The sequence below is a fragment of the Macrosteles quadrilineatus genome, unplaced genomic scaffold, assembly GCF_028750875.1.
Source record: "Macrosteles quadrilineatus isolate MER2022 unplaced genomic scaffold, UCM_ALF_1.0 Scaffold_7__1_contigs__length_78375512, whole genome shotgun sequence".
NCBI classification, from domain to species: Eukaryota; Metazoa; Arthropoda; class Insecta; order Hemiptera; family Cicadellidae; genus Macrosteles; species Macrosteles quadrilineatus.
In genome coordinates, this window is record NW_026542600.1 from 15,852,429 (window position 1) to 15,880,241 (window position 27,813).

Here is a 27,813-nt window from a genome sequence, read left to right on the forward strand (position 1 = left end):
CTTGTGATGGTGAACCACAATCAACAGATGAAGCAAAGGTTGATAGACCAGCTTTCTCATTATTTTTAGGTTTAGTGTTGGTTTCCATTAAAACCCAAGTTTAAACTAAATTTATACAATAAAGAAACTAAATTGATTACTAATTTCCCTTCCCTGACAATCACTTGAAAGCATTCAATAGCTTCTCTTGTCACCGGTCGGTACGGTAACGTTTAATTAAACGTCGTCTGCAGCTAGCAATTTTATTTTATCTGACAGTAATCATAGAGTAGCAAATGAAGGAAATGAGAGCCAAACATGTGGATAACACTCAGATAATAGCCTCCATGTCCACGCAACTTTTTAATAGGTAATGACACGACTGTGACCAGCTGTATGAAGCCAAGAAAGTAGGCCTAACTTTTTTGAAAATCTCAGTTTGAAAAAGGTTGTTTCACGTAAGGTTGTGATAAAAATCACTATCTCAATCAATGTTAATGTAGCGAGAAAAGTAGCTAAAATTCCGCTACAACTACTTTAAAAATGTAGCTAGCTACAGCTAAAGCTACAAAATCTTAAAAGTAGCGTAGCTACAGCTAACGCTACAAAAAAAGTAGCGCGCTACTGTAGCGTCGCTACTTGTAGCGCGCTACTTCCCAACACTGCGCGGAAGTAATCGTAAATATCTCCTATGCATCAAGGAAACATCATCATCGTGGACATCTCTCCTAAACAAAGTCAAAGCCATCAGGTATCCGTGATCGCGGCAAAATCGTAAACATCCCCCCGCGTTCTGTTACAAAAGGACATTATCCTCGACACTTGTGACCGCGGCGAAATCGTGATCATATCCTGTGAGCTGTGACCTTGAGGACATCATTGCTGTCACCCGCGACCGCAGTAGAATCGTGAACATCTCCCTTGGTCCGCGGAGACATCATTATGGTCACCTGTTATCGCGGCAAACTGGTGGTTTAAAATCTTTTTTTTTTTTTAAAGAAGTTGGCGGCCTCTTTTAACCTTGCAGCTGCCCGTCCACATAGACTAAGCCCCCGTGCATGGATCGTTTACAGCAAAGCAAGGAGTGAGCCGGCACAGTACAAAGGTGAACTGTACTGATTAAATGTTATCGGCAGTGACCAGGATCCGAACCCACGACATCGCTACCTTGGGCCCGAAGTCCGCGACGCTACCGACTGAGCCACCGACTCACTAAAAATCCTCAATCCTCTGCGGTCCCCTTATGTTTGCGGCCCTAGGCCGCTGTCTAATCGGCCTAGTGTTAAATCTGGCACTGGAGCTGGTACAGATACAATAAGAAAATAACACATGCGCTCTTAATAACCAGTTAACCATCAGCCCAGAATTGTTTTATGTAAATAAATGGCTCTTCGGTTACCATTGTTAGGTTAGGATGCCAATTAATGAAATCAACTAGCCTACAACAATGAATCTTGGCAGATACGTAACTTAGCTTGGGGAGATTTCCGGGGGTAGAATCCCATGGTTGAACATTTCTGATTTGAACACTGGGGGTATACATTTCCAGGGATAAAATTCTGGTATCAGGTTTATTGGGATTTTTAGTAATTTAGTTAAGTTACAACTGTTAAGTACTGTAACTTAAACCGTAGGTAAAATGTGAGTTGATAGAAAAAAACTTATTTATTGTCCTAAAAGTTTGCGGCCGGAAACATACCCCCAGACCTTTGACGTCATAATTACATAGGCGTTTTTTCATTGGGGTAAATTTCCAGGGGTGGAATTCCGGCAACCCAAGACCTAGGGCTTTTATTTATTTACAACATTTATTTGTTGTTAGTTTTATATTGTTATTGACAAAAGTTGTTCTGAGAAGCAGTATTTGTAATGAGAAACGCTTGATGAATAAAGGCATTTTTATTTATTATTTTATTTTTTTTAGGGATCCCACTGTTTCTGGCATTCTATTATTTTATTACTTGACCAGTGGTTAGCAAACTAAACTAAACTTTTGGTAGGTTACGGGAGAGACCAAAACATAAAAAAAATTTATTTGTTTACCGGGACTTGTAATCCTTCAATACCAGAACGGCAGTACTGTCTGCTGAGGACCAGAATAGGAACAGTCTTCCCGATATAGTAAGAAAGGACAGGGCTGAGGATTAAAAAAATATTTTCAGAATATTCACTGTTAAACATGATTGACTTGTTTTAAACCCAGGAATTTAAAATGTTGATTGTTTAGTAATTTTTATTCCCAATTATGAGGATTTGAATGGTTTTGGAACCTCAAATCAAAATCTCTTTATTCCTGAATAATGTTACATATTATAATACAAATAGTGTATTTGCAGGAAAAATAATTCCCAAGTAGACTATTCGTCTGTGTTTGGGAATGAGTTGCTAATACAGCCATACACAGGTCAATAAACATTCAGGAGCACTTAGACACTTACTGATGATAGTAAATAAAAATAATATTAACAAGATGAAAAAACCCCTAATTGCATCAAAACATCCAAAACTCAAATTTAGTGATTTTAAGAGGTATTTAGAAATTAAGGGAAAAAAATGATTTGGTGATGCATGAAACTGCACAAAATTATGAGTACAATGATTTGAGTAATCCTTCTGATTGCTCCCTGCCGAGATTTAAAAGCCAGCTCATGACTCTAAGCTTAAACACAGCCACACTGTCACTCTCCGCCTCTCGTATATGTGAAGGCAAGTTTCTATACAATGTATGACAAACGTAAAAAGGAATAGTTTTAAGGGTTGAATGGGAGAGTCTGGGAAAAGAAAATCCGAAATTTATGTTACTTCTAGTCAAATAAAGATGTTGAACAGGAGAAAAAACCGAAGATTTATTAAGTTTTATGAAAATAAGAAGATTTTTTATGAACAATTGGCGAATGTTTAAAACTGGAAAGTCGCAAAACAGTTGCAAGGAAGAAAATCTAGAGTTTTTATTTAAAATAGTTTTTATGACAGATCGTTGATGAACAGAAAGTGGTTCCAAAACAGTGGGAAGGGCACCACCCCAAGCCAGGACACCATACTGCAACACCGACTGCACGTAGGCAAAGTACACGGTCCGTAACTGCTGCTTCAAAAGCACCTCCCGAAGCTGCGTGAATGCGTAAATGAGCTTACATACTTTGTTTTTGACATATTGAACATGCGGAGCCCAAGTCAATTTACTATCGATCACAACCCTTAAATACTTATACTGCTCCACAAGCTCAATCAACTTTTTAGCGAATTTCCCATATAGGGAATAATCCATTATCTTACCGTAGTTCTCATGGTAAGACCTGGACCCGGGACTGATTTAATTTTCGTTTTGAGGTCTCTAGAGGCCAAAAACACCATCAGTTCAAATTCATATAGGCTATATGTACTGTATATGTGTTCGTTAGCACGATACCATAACTCGAACAAAAATGGTCCGATTTTTAAATGACTAATTCTATTTAAATAGGGAATAAATGTGATATTTTTTAAAAACATACCTATTTTAGTGTAGGCCTACCGGTAGTCCAATCAGGCAAGTGAAAATTCGGTAAGTCTGCAGGTTTGCTGCGGCGGGGGTATTTGGCCTTAATAACACGCTCTTATATTGCGATCAAGGAAAATGTCTTAAAATATTGGGCGACAAAAATTTTACAATATTGTGCCATATGCAAACGGCCAATCTTACTTAGGCCTACTCCATTTATTTTAAGACGAATCTTTACAACGTGTGATGTGTAGACTGTAGATTGATGTTGCCACGAATGCAAAAGATTATTACGACGTCTCCGCGATTGTGGAGATGATCACGTTAGTGCCCCGAGTACGGAATATAGTTTTAGCGTTCTAGGATGGATAATTAGTGATGAATACAGTAACTTACACAATACAATAAATTTTCTGAACAATTTGTAAATACATGAATCGTACGTTTAGGCTACCCAGCTTTTCATATCTTGAGTTTTTGTAGTTAAATGAACAGAAGGCTTGGTTAAGTTGTTAAAACTAAACTTGTGTTAAAGTTAAATCCTTCTAGTAGTGTTAGATTTTTTATTTATTTGATTTTCTGTCAGGTTTCTGACATTAATTTAAATATTTGTTTACGAAGAGTTCATGATGAAAGTGCTAACTTATTATGACAGATTCTCCAATTATCATATTTGGTATATGACTAACTAATTGGCTAAATTGTTTATTTTGAGGCTTTCTCGAAGTAGACTACATTTATACTCAGTAGGCCTACTGGACACAACAAATTCCACAGATCCTTGCTTTACTGGAATTTTAACAAAATTAAACAGGCATTTTATGGCAGATTAGGCCTATTTCATCTAACTTTTAGCTACAAAATAAAAAATATATATTCTATGAATCATAGCCATATATGTCGTGGCCTATACAGTAGAACTCCGGTTAACCGAAAAAATGGAGGGAGAGCCGTTTCAGATAACCAATTCTTTGGTTAACCCGTCATGTTAAAAATAGCTTATGTATTACCACGGTGTTTAACACACAATTCCCCATTTCGGTTAACTGGGGCTTTACTGTAATTGCCAAAAATGTGTGCATAAAAGAAACTGTATCAATTCAGTAGTATTATAAAGAGCTAATTTAGTCGTGAACATTTTGTGTTTGAGTAAGATGGCATCCTCCTAAAAATTCAAATACAGAAATAAGCTGTTTACAAGTGGAAAACACCCAACAGCTACAGTAGTTTTCAACTTTTAATCCAGATAGTCTGTTGTAGATAGTAGGCCTAACTAAATAATTTGAAGTTGGTCAAACAATAGTGTTTTGAACTAGATTTTTTTTCCAACATGATATACAAATTGTAAAATTATGAATGACTCAATGTGTGAAACAAAAGCCACCAAGGTTAATCAACCTAGTTTGGTGAATTTACACTATATACTCTGATATAATACACTCTAAGAGTAATGGTGTGCGACATACCGCTCAAATGTTATAGTATTTATAAACATAAAAGACACACGAAAACTTCTACACATTATCTTAAACTTTAACACTACATATTATATACAGGTTATAAATAGGTAGGCTACGCTATTTTATATAGGTTTATACACTATTATAAACCTCAAAACCATTCACCAAAGTAAAAGAAATAATTAATATTTTCTATTTCTAAGAGATAATCCCATTAATCACCAAAAACATGTTTTTGTTTTCACATGTCTTAAATCTTGTGGGCGAGCTAATGAAAATTGTTGGGGCAGTTAGTTCAAACTTTTGCGTTAAATTTGGTCTGGGGATTGTTTTGTCATAACGGTTTCTTAAATTTACAGTTCTATAAGTTTCCTGTTCAGTCCTATTTAAACTTCTTTCCTATATAATACCTATATAATATATATTGATATATATACAGGGTGAACAACTTAACTGTGCTACCATTGGTAGGTATCTCAGAAACAATTAAATTTAGAGAGAGCATTAAATGGAGAACTTCAACTAGTCTTTAATGACATGAAAAAATATGAATTCCAGTGTTAAAAAATGGCCACCATTTACCAATATAGCGGATAACTATTTTATTATGAGACACCTTTTATTTTATGTATTTGATTTTAGATGCACTTTTAAGACTTTTTTACTCTTGGCATTTTCTCTCTAAACCTACTTGTTTAGGAGCTACAGTGTGTTAAAAACTTGAAAGATTAGCTTGCCGTGTCATTATAGTCATAGGCTTTCAGCGGCGGATCCAGAGGGGGGGGGGGGCGACCGCCCCCCCTCGGGCGTACATATACATATATTTTTTACTGCATGTAATACAGTAGTGCATACAAATTGTGTAAAATAATTTGTCATACTATCTTTGGACAAAGAAATGGTATAAAACTGCCATTTTTGGAAACTTAGTTTACACCAATTTTTCGGTGGGGGTGCCCCTGAACCCCCAGACCCCCTGGTTCGCCCCCCCCCTTGTGGCTGTTCTATATCCGCCACTGAGGCCTATACCATTAGCTAGTTTTTAAAAGTTTAACACGTTGTAGCTCCTAAACAAGTAGGTTTAGACAGAAAATGCCAAGAGTAAAAAAGTATTTATTTGTGCCCAAAACCTATTCAAATCCACACATACCAATTTGTGATACTTATTTCCCGAACAATTAACATTTAAATTTCCTAAATAGCCCCTGGCAATTTCTATAGACATCAATCATTTCATTCTGTCCTGTTCAGAAACTATGTTCCTTGGCGTGCACATCGACTGCCAGTTAAAATTAACACTCCACATTGATTCTGTTTGTAAAAAATTGAGTTTTAATTTGTTCTAATATATTCTTATTGAGAAATTTGGCAACATTTTTGGACTCTTAAGCTCTAGTGGTGGCTTACTGCAGACTGGTTTTTCCTTTTCTTTCATATGCAGTTGCAGTTTGAGGAACATGAGTGTCTCAATTCCAAAAGAAACACCGTTAACTACAAAAGAAAGCCTTCAGAACAGTTTTTAAGAAGCGTCGTAAATTTTCCTGTACACTCTTTTTGTTAACAATAAAATTCTTACTTTTGCCTCCATCTGTATCTTAAACTGTCTTGTTTTTGTTAAGAAAAATGTATCTCTATAATAAAAACTACTGTGTATGGGGGAGGGGCGAAGGGGCCCCGGGCGCTCGCACCGTCCGCCCATAGATAAGTTCGTCCCTGATTACAGATAGGCCTAATTTCAAATTCAAATAATCTTTATTTGTAAGTAGTACCTTTATTTGTTCCAGGACAACTGATCTTGTAAGGGATTCAAATGAGAAAAGTTCTGCAAACTGCTGATTGATTCTGTGGTTTTACAGAGTCATGTCACACAATCGAGGGATGCGCCGAGGCAGTGGCAGAAGACCATATGAGCTTATTTGTCCTAGCAGAATCTTTAAAGTAGTAGGCGGGAACTCCTTTATCGCCAACAGCGACATCAATCCTTGGGAGGGAGGAATGGTCCCAGGTGGTTCAACAAGCAGCATGCATAATATGGCCAACGTAGGTGGAGGAGATTCCTCTTGCAATGAGTCCTCTCGCAACTACGAGGACCGTCGGCGACGCAGAACAGTGCCTTATAATAAGGTGTAGAACGGAATTAGTAATATGCATCAGCTTAACTTAGTTGTACTTTTCTCTCAAGCTATTTAAATTCCTTTGAGTACCAATGATCATAATGGGGTCTAGTTAAATAATGTTTTACAAGGAAGTTTTCATCACCAGATCAGTTAATTTATTATCTTTTCAAATACTCTATAATTTTCGACATCGCTTCAGATATTCTTCCCACTACAGTACCGCCACAACGTAAATCCTATTTCGTGCTGCCTAAGTAGGTGCAGCCTATTTTTTTCTTTAAGTCGTTTGTTCAAATCCTCGATGAAAAACATTGACAGCACAGTTGTAGCCCTTTTCTCAACAAACAACCTACTTAAATACTCTAGACCTCCATTAATATATGATAATCTTAACAATATGTAGCACAGTATGGTAACAAGGCAGTCAAAGCAATCTTATCTGTCTTTCCTCTTGCAGATAAATGTTGAACATTTTGCTGCATTCTACTGAAATTCAGTGAAAACTTTAGTTTGAATAGTCATTATTGATGTTGATTAAGTACCTTCATCCAGCTATTGCCATAAAATAATAATAGTGAGATCATTGTTCAAAATATTATTCTATTCAGAACCATCTCAGTAGGGTTAACTGATTTCATTCACTTTTTTATTCAGCCTAATCTTTTTATTATGAATTCTTGAATTATTTCCTATAAAATCCTTTTTTTTTTTTAATATTTAGTATTAATTTCTGTCACTGATGTTCTTTAAGTTTGTTTAAAAGGTTGTTACCTACTTGTATGGTTTCCAGCCAGTTGTTGACCGACGTATGGATAGTGACCGTACCAATCTACAAACCGGTTACGAACGCAAGACTTCTTATTCAAAATCTTCCGAAGATCAGAAAGAAGAGAATAAGGAAGAACAAGAAGAGGCTGAGAAACCCAATGGAGATGTCAAAATAGAACCCACTGATGTTTCTGAAGGGTGAGTCGGAAGTGAGATGTTCTCCCTTTATTTGCAAAATTTCTGTTTTTATTTTAAAATCAAAGTTATTTTTGTTATCTCCTTCCAATGACTGTCTCTAATCAAAATCTGCATATCTATTAACTTCTATTTGGTCATTAAATTCTTCCCGTTGAAAAAATTATACATCAAAACACTCAGTCAATAAACATTTACAAGCTATCTAAGAACCACCCTTTTTGCTTGAAAGTTGGCTGTTTTCAAAGCTATTTCACTGGAGCTATTTTTCTTTGTATCAATTGAATTACTGTTAGGTTATTTTTAGCGAATTTCCCTATAGGGAAGTAAGCTATTACCTACCGTAGGTGGCATGGTAAGACCTAGACCCTTGACCGATTTACTTTTTCATTTTGATGTCCCCAGAGGCCAAAAACACCATTTGTTAAAATTTGTATATATGTATATATATATATGTGTCCATGAACGCGATAACTTGAGTAATTTTTGTCCGATTTTGATGAAATTTAACGGTTTCTTAAATTTACAGTTCTATAAGTTTCCTGTTCAGTCCTATTTAAACTTCTTTCCTATATAATACCTATATAATATATATTGATATATATACAGGGTGAACAACTTAACTGTGCTACCATTGGTAGGTATCTCAGAAACAATTAAATTTAGAGAGAGCATTAAATGGAGAACTTCAACTAGTCTTTAATGACATGAAAAAATATGAATTCCAGTGTTAAAAAATGGCCACCATTTACCAATATAGCGGATAACTATTTTTTTATGAGACACCTTTTATTTTATGTATTTGATTTTAGATGCACTTTTAAGACTTTTTTACTCTTGGCATTTTCTCTCTAAACCTACTTGTTTAGGAGCTACAGTGTGTTAAAAACTTGAAAGATTAGCTTGCCGTGTCATTATAGTCATAGGCTTTCAGCGGCGGATCCAGAGGGGGGGGGGCGACCGCCCCCCCTCGGGCGTACATATACATATATTTTTTACTGCATGTAATACAGTAGTGCATACAAATTGTGTAAAATAATTTGTCATACTATCTTTGGACAAAGAAATGGTATAAAACTGCCATTTTTGGAAACTTAGTTTACACCAATTTTTCGGTGGGGGTGCCCCTGAACCCCCAGACCCCCTGGTTCGCCCCCCCCCCCTTGTGGCTGTTCTATATCCGCCACTGAGGCCTATACCATTAGCTAGTTTTTAAAAGTTTAACACGTTGTAGCTCCTAAACAAGTAGGTTTAGACAGAAAATGCCAAGAGTAAAAAAGTATTTATTTGTGCCCAAAACCTATTCAAATCCACACATACCAATTTGTGATACTTATTTCCCGAACAATTAACATTTAAATTTCCTAAATAGCCCCTGGCAATTTCTATAGACATCAATCATTTCATTCTGTCCTGTTCAGAAACTATGTTCCTTGGCGTGCACATCGACTGCCAGTTAAAATTAACACTCCACATTGATTCTGTTTGTAAAAAATTGAGTTTTAATTTGTTCTAATATATTCTTATTGAGAAATTTGGCAACATTTTTGGACTCTTAAGCTCTAGTGGTGGCTTACTGCAGACTGGTTTTTCCTTTTCTTTCATATGCAGTTGCAGTTTGAGGAACATGAGTGTCTCAATTCCAAAAGAAACACCGTTAACTACAAAAGAAAGCCTTCAGAACAGTTTTTAAGAAGCGTCGTAAATTTTCCTGTACACTCTTTTTGTTAACAATAAAATTCTTACTTTTGCCTCCATCTGTATCTTAAACTGTCTTGTTTTTGTTAAGAAAAATGTATCTCTATAATAAAAACTACTGTGTATGGGGGAGGGGCGAAGGGGCCCCGGGCGCTCGCACCGTCCGCCCATAGATAAGTTCGTCCCTGATTACAGATAGGCCTAATTTCAAATTCAAATAATCTTTATTTGTAAGTAGTACCTTTATTTGTTCCAGGACAACTGATCTTGTAAGGGATTCAAATGAGAAAAGTTCTGCAAACTGCTGATTGATTCTGTGGTTTTACAGAGTCATGTCACACAATCGAGGGATGCGCCGAGGCAGTGGCAGAAGACCATATGAGCTTATTTGTCCTAGCAGAATCTTTAAAGTAGTAGGCGGGAACTCCTTTATCGCCAACAGCGACATCAATCCTTGGGAGGGAGGAATGGTCCCAGGTGGTTCAACAAGCAGCATGCATAATATGGCCAACGTAGGTGGAGGAGATTCCTCTTGCAATGAGTCCTCTCGCAACTACGAGGACCGTCGGCGACGCAGAACAGTGCCGTATAATAAGGTGTAGAACGGAATTAGTAATATGCATCAGCTTAACTTAGTTGTACTTTTCTCTCAAGCTATTTAAATTCCTTTGAGTACCAATGATCATAATGGGGTCTAGTTAAATAATGTTTTACAAGGAAGTTTTCATCACCAGATCAGTTAATTTATTATCTTTTCAAATACTCTATAATTTTCGACATCGCTTCAGATATTCTTCCCACTACAGTACCGCCACAACGTAAATCCTATTTCGTGCTGCCTAAGTAGGTGCAGCCTATTTTTTTCTTTAAGTCGTTTGTTCAAATCCTCGATGAAAAACATTGACAGCACAGTTGTAGCCCTTTTCTCAACAAACAACCTACTTAAATACTCTAGACCTCCATTAATATATGATAATCTTAACAATATGTAGCACAGTATGGTAACAAGGCAGTCAAAGCAATCTTATCTGTCTTTCCTCTTGCAGATAAATGTTGAACATTTTGCTGCATTCTACTGAAATTCAGTGAAAACTTTAGTTTGAATAGTCATTATTGATGTTGATTAAGTACCTTCATCCAGCTATTGCCATAAAATAATAATAGTGAGATCATTGTTCAAAATATTATTCTATTCAGAACCATCTCAGTAGGGTTAACTGATTTCATTCACTTTTTTATTCAGCCTAATCTTTTTATTATGAATTCTTGAATTATTTCCTATAAAATCCTTTTTTTTTTTTAATATTTAGTATTAATTTCTGTCACTGATGTTCTTTAAGTTTGTTTAAAAGGTTGTTACCTACTTGTATGGTTTCCAGCCAGTTGTTGACCGACGTATGGATAGTGACCGTACCAATCTACAAACCGGTTACGAACGCAAGACTTCTTATTCAAAATCTTCCGAAGATCAGAAAGAAGAGAATAAGGAAGAACAAGAAGAGGCTGAGAAACCCAATGGAGATGTCAAAATAGAACCCACTGATGTTTCTGAAGGGTGAGTCGGAAGTGAGATGTTCTCCCTTTATTTGCAAAATTTCTGTTTTTATTTTAAAATCAAAGTTATTTTTGTTATCTCCTTCCAATGACTGTCTCTAATCAAAATCTGCATATCTATTAACTTCTATTTGGTCATTAAATTCTTCCCGTTGAAAAAATTATACATCAAAACACTCAGTCAATAAACATTTACAAGCTATCTAAGAACCACCCTTTTTGCTTGAAAGTTGGCTGTTTTCAAAGCTATTTCACTGGAGCTATTTTTCTTTGTATCAATTGAATTACTGTTAGGTTATTTTTAGCGAATTTCCCTATAAGGAAGTAAGCTATTACCTACCGTAGGTGGCATGGTAAGACCTAGACCCTTGACCGATTTACTTTTTCATTTTGATGTCCCCAGAGGCCAAAAACACCATTTGTTAAAATTTGTATATATGTATATATATATATGTGTCCATGAACGCGATAACTTGAGTAATTTTTGTCCGATTTTGATGAAATTTAACGGTTTCTTAAATTTACAGTTCTATAAGTTTCCTGTTCAGTCCTATTTAAACTTCTTTCCTATATAATACCTATATAATATATATTGATATATATACAGGGTGAATAACTTAACTGTGCTACCATTGGTAGGTATCTCAGAAACAATTAAATTTAGAGAGAGCATTAAATGGAGAACTTCAACTAGTCTTTAATGACATGAAAAAATATGAATTCCAGTGTTAAAAAATGGCCACCATTTACCAATATAGCGGATTTTTTTTTTTTATGAGACACCTTTTATTTTATGTATTTGATTTTAGATGCACTTTTAAGACTTTTTTACTCTTGGCATTTTCTCTCTAAACCTACTTGTTTAGGAGCTACAGTGTGTTAAAAACTTGAAAGATTAGCTTGCCGTGTCATTATAGTCATAGGCTTTCAGCGGCGGATCCAGAGGGGGGGGGGGCGACCGCCCCCCCTCGGGCGTACATATACATATATTTTTTACTGCATGTAATACAGTAGTGCATACAAATTGTGTAAAATAATTTGTCATACTATCTTTGGACAAAGAAATGGTATAAAACTGCCATTTTTGGAAACTTAGTTTACACCAATTTTTCGGTGGGGGTGCCCCTGAACCCCCAGACCCCCTGGTTCGCCCCCCCCCCCCCTTGTGGCTGTTCTATATCCGCCACTGAGGCCTATACCATTAGCTAGTTTTTAAAAGTTTAACACGTTGTAGCTCCTAAACAAGTAGGTTTAGACAGAAAATGCCAAGAGTAAAAAAGTATTTATTTGTGCCCAAAACCTATTCAAATCCACACATACCAATTTGTGATACTTATTTCCCGAACAATTAACATTTAAATTTCCTAAATAGCCCCTGGCAATTTCTATAGACATCAATCATTTCATTCTGTCCTGTTCAGAAACTATGTTCCTTGGCGTGCACATCGACTGCCAGTTAAAATTAACACTCCACATTGATTCTGTTTGTAAAAAATTGAGTTTTAATTTGTTCTAATATATTCTTATTGAGAAATTTGGCAACATTTTTGGACTCTTAAGCTCTAGTGGTGGCTTACTGCAGACTGGTTTTTCCTTTTCTTTCATATGCAGTTGCAGTTTGAGGAACATGAGTGTCTCAATTCCAAAAGAAACACCGTTAACTACAAAAGAAAGCCTTCAGAACAGTTTTTAAGAAGCGTCGTAAATTTTCCTGTACACTCTTTTTGTTAACAATAAAATTCTTACTTTTGCCTCCATCTGTATCTTCAACTGTCTTGTTTTTGTTAAGAAAAATGTATCTCTATAATAAAAACTACTGTGTATGGGGGAGGGGCGAAGGGGCCCCGGGCGCTCGCACCGTCCGCCCATAGATAAGTTCGTCCCTGATTACAGATAGGCCTAATTTCAAATTCAAATAATCTTTATTTGTAAGTAGTACCTTTATTTGTTCCAGGACAACTGATCTTGTAAGGGATTCAAATGAGAAAAGTTCTGCAAACTGCTGATTGATTCTGTGGTTTTACAGAGTCATGTCACACAATCGAGGGATGCGCCGAGGCAGTGGCAGAAGACCATATGAGCTTATTTGTCCTAGCAGAATCTTTAAAGTAGTAGGCGGGAACTCCTTTATCGCCAACAGCGACATCAATCCTTGGGAGGGAGGAATGGTCCCAGGTGGTTCAACAAGCAGCATGCATAATATGGCCAACGTAGGTGGAGGAGATTCCTCTTGCAATGAGTCCTCTCGCAACTACGAGGACCGTCGGCGACGCAGAACAGTGCCGTATAATAAGGTATAGAACGGAATTAGTAATATGCATCAGCTTAACTTAGTTGTACTTTTCTCTCAAGCTATTTAAATTCCTTTGAGTACCAATGATCATAATGGGGTCTAGTTAAATAATGTTTTACAAGGAAGTTTTCATCACCAGATCAGTTAATTTATTATCTTTTCAAATACTCTATAATTTTCGACATCGCTTCAGATATTCTTCCCACTACAGTACCGCCACAACGTAAATCCTATTTCGTGCTGCCTAAGTAGGTGCAGCCTATTTTTTTCTTTAAGTCGTTTGTTCAAATCCTTGATGAAAAACATTGACAGCACAGTTGTAGCCCTTTTCTCAACAAACAACGTACTTAAATACTCTAGACCTCCATTAATATATGATAATCTTAACAATATGTAGCACAGTATGGTAACAAGGCAGTCAAAGCAATCTTATCTGTCTTTCCTCTTGCAGATAAATGTTGAACATTTTGCTGCATTCTACTGAAATTCAGTGAAAACTTTAGTTTGAATAGTCATTATTGATGTTGATTAAGTACCTTCATCCAGCTATTGCCATAAAATAATAATAGTGAGATCATTGTTCAAAATATTATTCTATTCAGAACCATCTCAGTAGGGTTAACTGATTTCATTCACTTTTTTATTCAGCCTAATCTTTTTATTATGAATTCTTGAATTATTTCCTATAAAATCCTTTTTTTTTTTAATATTTAGTATTAATTTCTGTCACTGATGTTCTTTAAGTTTGTTTAAAAGGTTGTTACCTACTTGTATGGTTTCCAGCCAGTTGTTGACCGACGTATGGATAGTGACCGTACCAATCTACAAACCGGTTACGAACGCAAGACTTCTTATTCAAAATCTTCCGAAGATCAGAAAGAAGAGAATAAGGAAGAACAAGAAGAGGCTGAGAAACCCAATGGAGATGTCAAAATAGAACCCACTGATGTTTCTGAAGGGTGAGTCGGAAGTGAGATGTTCTCCCTTTATTTGCAAAATTTCTGTTTTTATTTTAAAATCAAAGTTATTTTTGTTATCTCCTTCCAATGACTGTCTCTAATCAAAATCTGCATATCTATTAACTTCTATTTGGTCATTAAATTCTTCCCGTTGAAAAAATTATACATCAAAACACTCAGTCAATAAACATTTAAGTTAAACAAAAGTTGGCTGTTTTCAAAGCTATTTCACTGGAGCTATTTTTCTTTGTATCAATTGAATTACTGTTAGGTTATTTTTAGCGAATTTCCCTATAGGGAAGTAAGCTATTACCTACCGTAGGTGGCATGGTAAGACCTAGACCCTTGACCGATTTACTTTTTCATTTTGATGTCCCCAGAGGCCAAAAACACCATTTGTTAAAATTTGTATATATGTATACATATATATGTGTCCATGAACGCGATAACTTGAGTAATTTTGTCCGATTTTGATGAAATTTGGTTTAAAGGTGTAAAGCAGGATAAACTTGAATGAGTTTGTGAACCAGCATGATTGGACTATGGGAACAGCGGGGGGGGGGGGGTTTATTGGGGGTTTTATGGGGGTAAAAATAGGTTTTTCCCATTTTTGACCCTAAAAACACAAAATTCACAATTACTTTCCAAACCATTATGTAGAGCTTAAAGAAACAAATAATTTAGTATATTGAAGCGTTATTATGCACCTGAGGGTTACGGAGAAAATTAAAAAAAATTGTAATTTTAAAATTCCTATGTTATTCTTATGGAGAATAAGTCAACTGTAGTAGTTTGCTTATTTATGAACATATTTTTATCAAATTTGGAAAATACATTAATTTCTTACTAAACTACAGTACCTATTAACATTTTACATTAAAAAACACTTTTTTACTCGCCCAGTTGCAGCAAACCTAAGTACCGTACTCGTTAAACTAATTCTATTTAAATAGGGAATAAATGTTATATATTTATGGAGACATTTTAGTGTAAATCCAATGAGGAAAATGGAAATTCGCAAAGACTGCAGGTTTATTACTTATTAACATGAGGCATTTTAACCCAACTTTCTGACTTGTATTGGCCTACAATATTTAAAAGGTTGAGTGAAAGTTCATTATTTAAGTCAATTAACACCATTCTTAAAATATAATGTTAGTACATTAGAACCTCGATTAACCGTTACTCTCTGTTATCCACCCCAAGAAATGGTACGTATATTTCTAAATGTCACTATATTTCACTGTACGAACATTGAATACGTACAACATTAAAAATACTACTGCTGTATTACTCTTGTATGTAAGTAATTTAAATATAAATATGTATTATTGACTTAAACCTGGTTTAATTTCTTACATAACCTTTTAATTCAACTTAGTGTAAAGGTTAATAACATGATTTCTGTTGTCATCTACAGTAGGCCCTTAACCAAACCTAGCGGGGCGGGAATTAGGTCGGATAGGTTAAATGTCGGTTAAAATGGATAATCCCTAAAAACTAAAAAAAAATAAATGAAATGCTATTAATTTGTTATTATTTAATCATTATTCTGAAGTTGTACGTGCCCTATTTACAAAATAAACTACACTTATCTCCTTTTTCTTAATTTTTGATGATCAGAAATAAACCAAAACACGCTAAAGTCAAATACTTTCAGCGGAATAAATTATACAAGCTAGCTGCACATAAATACAATCTGCAATAAAGCCTCTAAAGCTCTGGGGTTTGTCATTAGATGTGGTAATTACGGACTGGACGTAGATGCTCTAAAAACTCTGTACATGACTTAAGTTAGGTATAACGCTATGTACAAACAAACTATGTACGCTATGTATAAAGAATGTTTTGACTTTGACTTAGGCCTGTGCTGGAATATGGTAGCTTGATATGGAATCCACAAAAAATAAATATCAAGAGTATTTGATTTGTTTATTTTGCAAACCACTAACACAAATTGGTATGATGATGTTATAACAAAATAATATAGAATGCTTGTATATAGACAGGGGTGCCCACAAGGGGGGGCTGTGACGCAGACTGCGTCATTGAAATTCTTGGGGGGGGGGGGAGGTGGCTTAAGTTAATAGCAACAGTGTTCAACGTGACTACAATCAAACATATATTACGAAGTCACCAGATAGAAAGTTGATTAATTAATGACAATAGTTATATTATTTCATTCAATTAGTTGAAATAGGATTTTAGGATAGCTTAGGATTCGTGTAGGAAGTTATTATTCAAGATTAGCAGTGAGAACTGAGAGGGAGGACACGGAATGGCTCAACTGCTGAGATAAAGATAATAACGCGTGGCACAGACACAAGCTATACCGTAGACGTAGCACAGAATGCTTTGTTGACATAAAGCTCGTTAAAATACAATCAAGTAGCATATGCTACAATACTTTACACTATTGTGTAGATATTCAATTTCCTGAGTTAATAGGGAGGGGGGTAATAAAAAATATGGTTAATCCAATATAGTATAAAAACAGATGACAAACCCATTAAAACGCTGTAAACAGCCATTAACGTAACGATTTGCATTTTTATAAACGAATGGGAGGACACGGAATGGCTCAACTGCTGTGAGCTGTGATAGATAAAGATAGCGCGTGGTACAGACACGTCCAGCTACACCGCGACTTAGCACAGAACGCTTTGTTGACATAAAGCTCGATAAAATACAATCAAGTAGCATATGCTACAATACTTTACACTATTGTGTAGATACTCGATTACCTGAGTTAATAGGGAGGGGTGCACCTAATAAAAAATACGGTTAATCCAATATAGTATAAAAATAGATGACAAACCCATTAAAACGCTGTAAACAGCCATTAACGTCAAGATTTGCATTTTTATAAACAAAATTCAATATTGCACAATCATTATTATTGTGCAATAATGACATTTCAAATCATTTATCTTGGTTCAGTTGTACAAACGGCAACGTTTAAAATAATTATAGCTCACTCAAACTCAACTAATAACTAGCCAAACACTGCATTGCTATAAATAACGTAATTATTAAACCTTAGAAATTGTTATAAGCTACTGCTCATGACAGACAGATAGGCTACCGGTAGGTGCTGTATCACAACATAGGAATTGATAGATAAGTAATAAAAAAGTGTAAAATTATATTTAGAGATAATAAAAACACTCTTAAAAAGTCTTGTCTTGTTATTCTTTTTCTTTGTTCTTCTTTTCTTTATTAGGTTTCTCTTCAATTCATACATAAATTCAACCAGTCGCCATATTTAGGCCTACTCTATGCTCAATCACACACAGCATTACTAAAGGTCCGTGGTTAATAATCACTCAATCACAGTTTACTAAGCATTATATCGTCATCATTCCCCAGCTGTTGTATCTGAAATCTGTTGTAACATAGCGCACAGCAGACAGAGGTGTAAAACGGAGCATACGATTGTTGGCACAAACGTTATTTCCATTTCATTTTCATCAAAGGAGCTGTGATTTTTCCAAAGAGAGGGAGAGGGGGTCGTTATATCAAGAGAAAGACGCTGACAATTCGATAAGCAGAGGTTACGAACGCTATAGGCCTATAGATATTCTGGCAATAAAAAATTCCTTAAATTGAGGTGACTTATAAAACTCTAATTTTATTTATATAGAAACATAAGTTTTCCAGTCCTGTACAACACTGATTCACGGTCTTTTCCTGGTAATCAAAATTCAAGTACAACTTGATACACACAGAATCTCCGGTTTTTCTCGACCTGGATGATGGCTATTTATTTAATTTAATTTACAGTTACGTATTAGTACTCGTGATAAATCAAACCCGTAAGCCAAAGCCACACAGTTATTAATCCCACTTGGTTTTGGATTTGCTTACAAACATGATCGGAAATGGTTAGGGCCTACACAGTATTCGTAAACAACATTTATGTAAACATATCAGTGACAGCTAGAAAAAGGAATCTTTATCAAAACAGCTGTTCGTAATTTCATATATGACGTGTCCTCTTAACAGATTATTAGTATTTCATAAATAACGTATGTCGTAAACATGGAGGAAAAAACTTGAAAAATCACACAAAGATTGGGTTTTTGATCGTCCGTTATTTTATTTCCAAAATACTGAGGCCATATTTTAATGGATAACAACACTCTCGCCAATCCTGTGAATACAATTAAACCATTAGAATCATAATCGGTACTCTAGTTTTCTTTAGAGTAGGCTACGTAAAATGCCTTCTAGGCCGTGACAAACGGACATAAATTGAGATAAGACATGTTTAAACTTCTTCAATGTATAAAACGTAAAAATAACCCAAAATATGTATAATTCTGAGCAATGAACAGACAAAACTATAACTTTATTAGATTAACTGGATTTGAATTTTCAATATCTAAAAAACGTATAAAACTTATTTAAGTTTTACAAATAATACTGGGCGGGGGAATAATGTTTCTCATTTGTTGTGTAACTCATTTATGGTGGGGGGGCTCTTGCTTAATTGTGGGGGGGGGGTGCGTCATGAGTCTAGGGGGGAATGGGCACCCCTGATATAGACCCTAGCTTAACATACATTTACGTGCCCTTTCTTAAACAAACCTGTACTTGATTTTTATAGGGAAGAGATGAAGGAAGAAGAAACCAAATCTTGCCACCCCAACGAGGCAGAAACAGAGGTAATTTTAGATAAGTTCTTCGTTTGGTTTTTAATTTAAATTTTTTACATTCTTTTTGCAAGAACAAAGGCTTAGAAAAGATTAAGCTAATAGCTGATGTAGTTGGCCTCCTCTGCCGTCTTTCATGCCATGATGTCCGTCTGGTGGGAAAGTGACGAGTTCAAGCCAGGTAATTGACACAGAAAACTCATCTTTATATTATTTCTCTTTGACCCAAGTTAATAGATTTTTTTTACAAAAACGTAAAAATATGTACTACATTTTGAAGCTAAATATATATTTGTATTTTTTCAGACCGAACTGACCTCGATTCCCGCAGTTCTGCTCAACTGCCACGTGTGCTGTAAAAACATGTGGGATGGAATTGTAAGTTGATTCTGTCAAAGTTTTTCCATTTTTATGACTGGAATATATTCATTAATTATGTACTTAATTATGTTAATTATGTACCTAATTATGTGTGTGAGAGGTACGGATGTTTTAGATTTTGAGTAAACACAGATAATAGCCGTTTTTTTCTTTTTGCAAACGTCTTGTTAACACGTTCAGCGTGAAGGGCGAGAATTCTCGTCCCGCTGTACCGGCCCCACTGACGCGGGGCGGGAAATGCCGTGCTTCACCAATGCCAAAAACCTTGCTTCAATGTGAGCTCAGTTATTGCCGGAGAACGTTATAACTGTTGACAGCCTGTAGCTTAGAATATAAGCTTTATTCTGGTTTAGGTTGGTATTAAAATGTCCTGTAAAATCCCTTCTGGCAATGCTTTTGTCCCGGTTCCGGCAATTTTCTCTCTTCGAGCCACATTACAAAGACACTGGCTACAGATCCAGGCAATGCTGCTACTTTTGGGTGTTTCAGTTAACTACGTCCACTGTCGGGGTAACGCAGCACAATCATCACTGCTCTTTTTTTATTCCTCACACTGAAATATTTTATTTAGTTGCACACTGGGGCTTCGCCCGGGCCTCACCGCCATTGGCGCCTGTTTGAAGGTATGCCGCACTGAACGTGTTGAGTAAAAAGATCATGATAACGGAAAATGATCCTAGAGATGTTACCATGCTTGTGGAAGCTGCTGTGATCACAAAAGATAATTAAAGATGTTGCTTGTAAAGGTGAGAGATGATCATAGATGCTGCTGCGACAGTGTAATTCTGTATAATAATTTAACGTAAAAACTGTGAAAATGTTTTATTGTGTTAAGTAAGGGTAATCTAGATGTGAGGCACAAGGTTTTGGGATATAAGTTTACCAGTCATCAATGTTTGTGGTTATACGGTTACGGCAACATACTGAAAAAAAAAACAAGATAAAGTCTGAAATAGTAGTAATATAATATGTACTAAAAAAAAAACTTAACACATTTATAACGGTTTGAGGAGTTTTGGTTGATTTTAGTTTGTAGAATTTTATGCACATATTTACAAATTCCATTGGTGAGACTGTCACACATGTTCTAATTTTTACAATAGAATGCTATTGTGCAATGTTATATTCTTTTTTTTTCTTGTTTTTTTCAGTCCTTCATTAACCATTTGAATGGAAAACTTCACCAGCTGATGATGGATGGTCTGATTGAGAAGTACAAGCTCAAAGTGAACCTGCTTCGTTATGAGATCAGAGTAAGTTCCCAAGATCGTATGCCTGAATTTGTAGGTCCTATCAATAAAACAACTTGGGGTGAACAATAATTTGACTTTTTTGATTAAGTGCTTTATGGTCTTGGCCTGTCCCTGTTAGATAAGATAAGATAAGGTAAGTTCCCAAACATGAAGTGTAAAATGTTGGCCGACTCAGTCGTATTCGCCCTTGTCCAGTCTTGGGGTTGGCCAAACGTCTTTGAAATGTTTTGTGTAAGTAAATCAAATACATTTACTGTATGTGTGTACAATATTTTACAATATGTGTGTCAATATTTAATGTATATTGATGACACAAATTTGTATCAGTGAAGATGGAATATTTTACAACGGGGCAACCTAAGCCTTGAAGCTATAAGGATTTACGTTAAATTTGCATTGTATAATTTGGACCCTGGTCTAATAAACTTGTGTCTGTTTAGATGGCGGAACAACAGCGTGAGATAGAATTGGAACTCAAGCAGCGTCACGGGCTCATTCCTTCCACCAAGCATCGCGAATACTGCACCATTTGCGACCTCCACGTCTGTGGAAGCTTGGTTTCTCACCAAAAGAACGTGCTCCACCAGGTATTCTAAGTTTGACTATTCGGGTTTAACAGGGTGTCAACTAGTCATTGAAGTCGCATAACAGGATGTCAAAGGAACAGGAACTCAGGGAACTCCAGGAAGTTTATGGTGGCTTAAATGATGATTTTACAAAAACATTCATAACTCCTTAACGGTTTAAGCTACAGCATTGTGATATGGTGAAAATGTTCTCCTTATTGTTTGTTCTCTTTGTGCAAAAGGTACAATTCTTAACAGTTTCAAAATGGCTGATATTTGAAATATTTTATGCCAAATTCCACAAACTGATTTTAATTTTACCAACTAATTGCAAGAATGGTGATTTTATTAGTTATATCTTATTCAGCTTAGATTGGACAAAAAATAACTGAGAATTTTTTTTCCTTGCTATACATATCCATTCTTCCATTTAAACTATGTAAAAATGGTTTTAACATTTCTTAGCCCTCCAAGTGGCCACAGGTAGTTTCCATGGGGCCAAGCCAAATTGCCTTTTTTTTCAGACATTTTTAAAAAATCATATAACTATGGTTGGAATATCAACTGGTTTTTCTTTTCATAAAGTCCAAGGGAATTAAAATACGTAAAAAGAATTTGGACTTTTCTCTAAACTCCAAAAACAAAAAGAGAAAATTTGAGTCCTGTGCTATAAATTCCAATAAAACAAAACTATTTTGTGGGTACTGTACATTACAACCAATAATAATGTAATTAGGGGATATTACATGAGCTGTTACATGGGGTCTCTCAGGCTGATGAAAAATAAAAATGGTAACCATTCTGTAATGGGTTGAGATAGAGAGAGACCTCTAGTTTTTGCCGATATTCTTTTTAAACTAATTGCTTTTAAAATGAGGTGTCACTTGATGGGACATTACATTTAAAATTTTTGAGCTGCCCCCAAAATAACCTCCATTTGGTTTTCGGACAAAATTGGGATGCCAACAAAAAAGTGCACTTTTATGCTATATAGAGGTGTGCGGAGTTTGATATTCCTAGTCTAACCCATTTAAAAGCTAATAGGGGTCGCCAGACATTTTATTTACTTTGTAAAGCTTTAGTTAATTTTTAAATAAGGCGATTGAATTAACAGTCATATTTTTCTACAGAATTTGAAGGAATTTTTGTGCCCCAAATGTTCCTACTGCAACATGGAGTTTAACACACGTTTGGAGTGGGACAAGCATCTTCTTCAGTACTCTCATCTCGAGGTAAGTACAGGGAGCGGCAGAAATATGTGACGGTTTTCAAGCGAGTACAGTCCGGCAGCCGAGTGGAGAAGGGTGGTGGAGAGCAGCTCATTCTCAAGGCCAAGTGACCCCATTTCAGTCGCCATGAAGCAGTGGACTGGTATACATCGCGCGTTTGTCTTTGAGGCGTATTTTAAAAGTGGCTTCTGTTGGATTCTGTTGTTGATACGCAACGTAAGTTTCGAAGGCATTTTAATGTGGCTCGTGGGGAGCCTATCCCATCCCGAAACAACATCAAATTTTGGGTGGATACCCTTAGATCCACAGGATCAACTATTCGACCAATACCTGAAATTCTGTTTGTTTACATAGCCATGTAGGTGAAAATGGGCCTCATCACTCATTATAAGAATTTTTTCGTCATCCATCAAATCAATCATTTGCTCTGAAAATGTTTGACGATTAGCGTGGTCGTGAGGCTGAAGTTTTTGGACGATTGCTATTTTATATGGGTGAAAGTGAAGGTCTGAGTGCAAAGTTCGTCGAATAGAGCGCTAAGACATGTCAAGAGCAGCAGCTTGTCTACGCGCCGGGCGATGCGGGCTCGTTAGCACAGCTTGTCGCACTCGCTCCACGTTCTCCGGCGTCTTCACTGACCTTGGACAGCCTGTAGGCCTACGTTTTGCAGTTGATCCTGTGGATCTAAAGGTATCCACCCACAATTTGATGGTGTTTCAGGATGGGATAGGTTCCCCACGAGCCACATTAAAATGCCTACGAAACTTACGTTGCGTATCAACAAGAGAATCGCCACTTTTAAAATACGCCTCAACGACAAACGCGCGATGTATACCGGTCCACTGCTCCATGGCGACTGAAATGGGGTCACTTGGCTTTGAGAATGAGCCGCTCCCCACCACCCTCCTCCACTCGGCTGCCGGACTGTACTCGCTTGAAAACCGTCAGATATTTCTACCGCTTCCTATAGGTTTTATAATTTTTGTTATTGGTTACACAGATATATTAAGTTCTAAAACCCATCATACTACCTTGAACTCTCTTTCCCCTTCTATTGGAAGGGGGGTGAGACATACACAGATTATGTAAAAAGATATGGTGTAATTTGTTTTATTTTACGATGGTGTTTAGAGATTAATATTATCAACAGAAATTGTAGGTCTAATTTCTATTTAAAAAATTGTCCATTTCTCCTGCTAGTATTTACTAGGAGTTGGTTGATGTTTTTCAGTATAGTTTTACCAATATTAATTTTTGTATACAGAAAGTAGCTGAGTTCCGTCGAGCCACAAAACCTAACTTGAAGGATGATGATTTTGAGAAAGACGGCGAGGAAGGAGAGGAGAAGAAAGGCGTGAACGAAATGGCTCAGGGCATTGACATAGAGCCGAGTAAACTCCCCATGTACAGCCCCTCAGTTCCTGTTGGTAAATAAAATTTTTTAAATATTAGGTTATGAAGAATTAGTCTTTCTGCCTGTCTATGAACAAATAGAGGTTTATTTTTCAATTTTTTGAAAAGTTTGTTGATTCAAATGCAGTACATTTAACACTTAACAAGACCAAATAAATATAGGAGTCAGGATTTTGTGTGTTAAATTTAGTTATAAATCCAAATAGGGCATCCCACTCTGTTCTAAATTCATTCTCTATTCATATTTGGATTAAAATACTCTGTAAATTGTATCCCCGTCTAAAGTTAGTAGATATAGTAACTCATTGAATATGTTTTTCCAGGAAAAGACTTGTTGATACAAGTGAACATGTACAAGTGCCGAGTATGCAATTGCTACATTCAGAGTGAAGAAGAGTCTAAACTCCACTGTCGCACATTGTCTCATTACACCAACTACTGCAAAGCCGTGCGAGCAAAGGTAAATAGTTATTTGTGCAACTAGTGAGCAAAGTGAGCAATTGACTCACTCGAGAGAAATACTTACTCACGAGCCGTAGGCGAGTGAGGAATGGTTTCTCGAGTGTGGCAATTGCACTTTGCACTCGAGTTGCACATTATATTTTTCCTACAGTTACCATAAAACAAATAAATTGGTAAAGAAACGTAACCTATTTTTACACAGAAGTGAACTTTTAATATGACATTTAATGATACAACAGTACAACAGCTGACCAGCTGATTTACAGCCAGTGCTGCCAACGTATTTCGCGCGCATAAGACCTTGTCTGCATGTTACACGCTCACTATTTCGTGCCTTCACATTGAAAATCTGGAGTAAGACAAAGTAATTAGAGTGAGACAATGTTAACATTGTCTCACTGGTGAGCGAATTGGCCACTTTGCTTTCTCAAATCAGTGAGAGAACATGTACATTGTTTGGTAACCGTAGGAAAAATATTTTTTTGTTGCCTAATATTGTCACTTGTAATAAGTTTAAAAGAGGCCTCAGACATTGCAACCCCATATATGAAGTGTATAAAGTTTAGTAAATGTCAGGTTCATTTAAAATTAATGGTTATTTTGTGTGACCACCGAAGAGGAAAATTGAAATGAACAAGAATATGTGTCGGGATGGAAATACTTCGTTTATGTGACAAAAATTCATCCCAAGGACTTGCCAATATTGTGACAAAAGAGAATTTGGATATGACATATACAGAATGTATGATTGCAGAAGACTGTGATCAGTGTGTGTGTGAAGTTATGTTCAGTGGCGGTTCTAGGACCTTGTCAAGGGGGGGGGGGGGTCTTGTGCCATATCCTAAAAGCTCTTTACTGACTTTCTAAAGCCATTTGTCTATATCTGTGTCCAACTGTCCATAAACCTCCCATTTCACGTGTTATTTGTCTTTGTTATGAGCAAGACTTCTTACATTCTATTTTATCTGCCGTTTTTGAAAGAACCATTGGGTCTAGATGTGTCCACTGGGGCCAGCTAATCAGCTGGTTTATATTAATGTCACCAACTAACAGCTGATTGGGTTACATGCAACAGGAAAATAAACTGTGATATTGATAAATAATTTTCACACTGGTTCTAACATCCGTTTTTCATGTTCTATGTTATCTGCTGTTTTTGAATGAACTATTGGGTCTATAAGTGCTTGCTGGGGTTCAAATGAAAGCTAATTAAATTATCTTTCATTTAATTCCATATAGATTTTTTTTGATGAGTACTTTTAACAATATGACACAAAATAATAGACCATGACTAAGCTTTTTAATTTTTTTGAAGATTTCTATCGTTTTTAAAGTGTTGTAGATTCATTGATAATGGACGTATTGGAGTCGTTATAGTCTCAAACTTTAGCAAATTTTATACTGTTTTGACAGGATAAGGCATTATTTTCTGTTAGAGGCATACTTTAGAAGATATTTAGCAAAAAGTGAAAAAAGTGTCTGATTTTTACGTATTTTTGGCTACTACGCCGGTAGCACAGGTCTTTCGAAGCTGCAAACTTGGTTTCTTATTTGTAGTATAGGTCCTAACAACATACTAAAAAATTAGAACTACATGACCTTTTGCAAGCAAGACCCTTTTTTATGTTTAATTTGACTGGACTATGTCCGAACCGGAGCGGGAAGGGCTCTAATCCATACAGCTCTTATAACTAGAAAAATTTTAAATGAAAAAATAGTTTCTTAATTTTTAGAAGTTACTCAAAGTATGTTAAGATGTTTTGTACTGTACTAATACAATCGATTTTCTTGGATATATCAGGTATAAGGGCTCTCTAGAACCAAGAATTATATATAGGGAAGAAAGTTTTAACATCACATCTTTACAAATTCCATCAGGAGCAAGGGACTTCCGAGGCATGTTTTTTAGTGTTTTCACAGGGGAAAGAAGACTCTTAACCCTCCAAGGTTTATCATCTCGGTTTCAGTGAACATTCATCTATTAATCATTGGGCACGATATTAAAGACCTAACTTGGATTGAGTTGATTAATTTATGTTCCATCAACACAGTCTTATTTACCCACAGGCTTAGTAAACGACACTGAAAAAATGTCAAAAATATTTTATGTAACTTGTGTTTTTTTGATTATTAAAAGGTTATTGTTAACTGTGGTAATAAGTTCAAATTGAATTCAATTTTGAATTAGTGTAATTAATTTCATTAGAAATTTTAAGCCCATCACACTGGTAGTATATCTGCTGGCTGGCCGATATCAATGTGCTGACAAAATTATTGTTCATCTGCTCTTTGGGAAAATACACACCGTCCCTGTGGGCTCACAGATGCTATCGTCTGTATTCAAACCGACACATTTAAATCGCTCTGTGAGCAATTCAGCTCAGATATCTGTGCCCAGACTATACCCCTCTATTATTAGTGTGTTGAGCCTACTGCCAGGTGCTCTTTGCTACATTATACATTTGCAATGATTCATGTATTCTTTTTTATCTTCTGTTCCATATACATCAGCCAATCTTTTTTGGATTCATAATAACCTTGATATTTGTCATCATCCAATTCCAGGTCATCAAACAATGAAATTTCTTAAAAACCACTCTCTTCCTTTTTATTGAGTCTTAGTAATCCCTCTTGCTAATAAAGTTTCGTTATTACTACAGTTGGACTATTTTTCCATCCATGGCACACCAGCAAAAAACCAACTTTGGCGTCAAGGTATCCTAGCCATCATAGTGGTTTACTATCTTGCGAACAAACCCACCCACTCCCGTTGTCTTTGTGAGGTCCTCGCCTCACATTGCCACTGCCATCTATCATATCTATTGCAGTATTATAAGTTAAATTTCATTCAAAGGATAATTTTTCATTGAGCAAATGAATGGGACTATTTTTATACTATCGGTATATTTCAAACTCTTCGATAAGCACTAAAATTAAATATTATAATAAATGTATAATAAAGAGGATAGTAGCTAGCTTACCTTCAAGAAATACAGGTACACACCATAGAATATGTCGAAGAAAGTAGATTTGTAAGGCTGTATTACAAATCTTGAAAACCACTCGTCCATATCCAGATGAACGGTTTTAATTTGATTTTATGTGTTGATTAGGCTACCTTCAGAAGAAGTTCCATCGGTACTGGCGGACCTGGCTTTCCCGAAGGACTTGGCAGCAGCGGAATGATGTTTGGCAGAGGAGAAGAGCAAGACGAGGACCGAGTAGAAGATCTGTCAATGGGTCGGAAACCTGAACCGCCTTCTAGAGTCATCATGCCCCCTATGAGCCAAGCCACTGCCACCGCGATGCTCACAACTGGCTCCGACTCTCACTCGAACGCTAGAGACTAA

General features: G+C 36.1%; 1 protein-coding gene across 1 annotated transcript; it reads left to right on the top strand.

The window, feature by feature from the left end:
• Nucleotides 1–670: 670 nt before the first annotated feature.
• Nucleotides 671–27,813, top strand: LOC128998821 (uncharacterized). Its single transcript, XM_054425177.1, has 16 exons — nucleotides 671–730; nucleotides 2,953–3,092; nucleotides 6,777–7,044; nucleotides 7,828–8,003; nucleotides 10,027–10,294; nucleotides 11,078–11,253; nucleotides 13,279–13,546; nucleotides 14,329–14,504; nucleotides 19,114–19,171; nucleotides 19,466–19,537; nucleotides 20,692–20,793; nucleotides 21,234–21,380; nucleotides 22,490–22,591; nucleotides 23,853–24,015; nucleotides 24,325–24,461; nucleotides 27,577–27,813. Exons 1-16 carry the CDS (start codon nucleotides 671–673, stop codon nucleotides 27,811–27,813), a joined length of 2,550 nt encoding a protein of 849 aa, XP_054281152.1.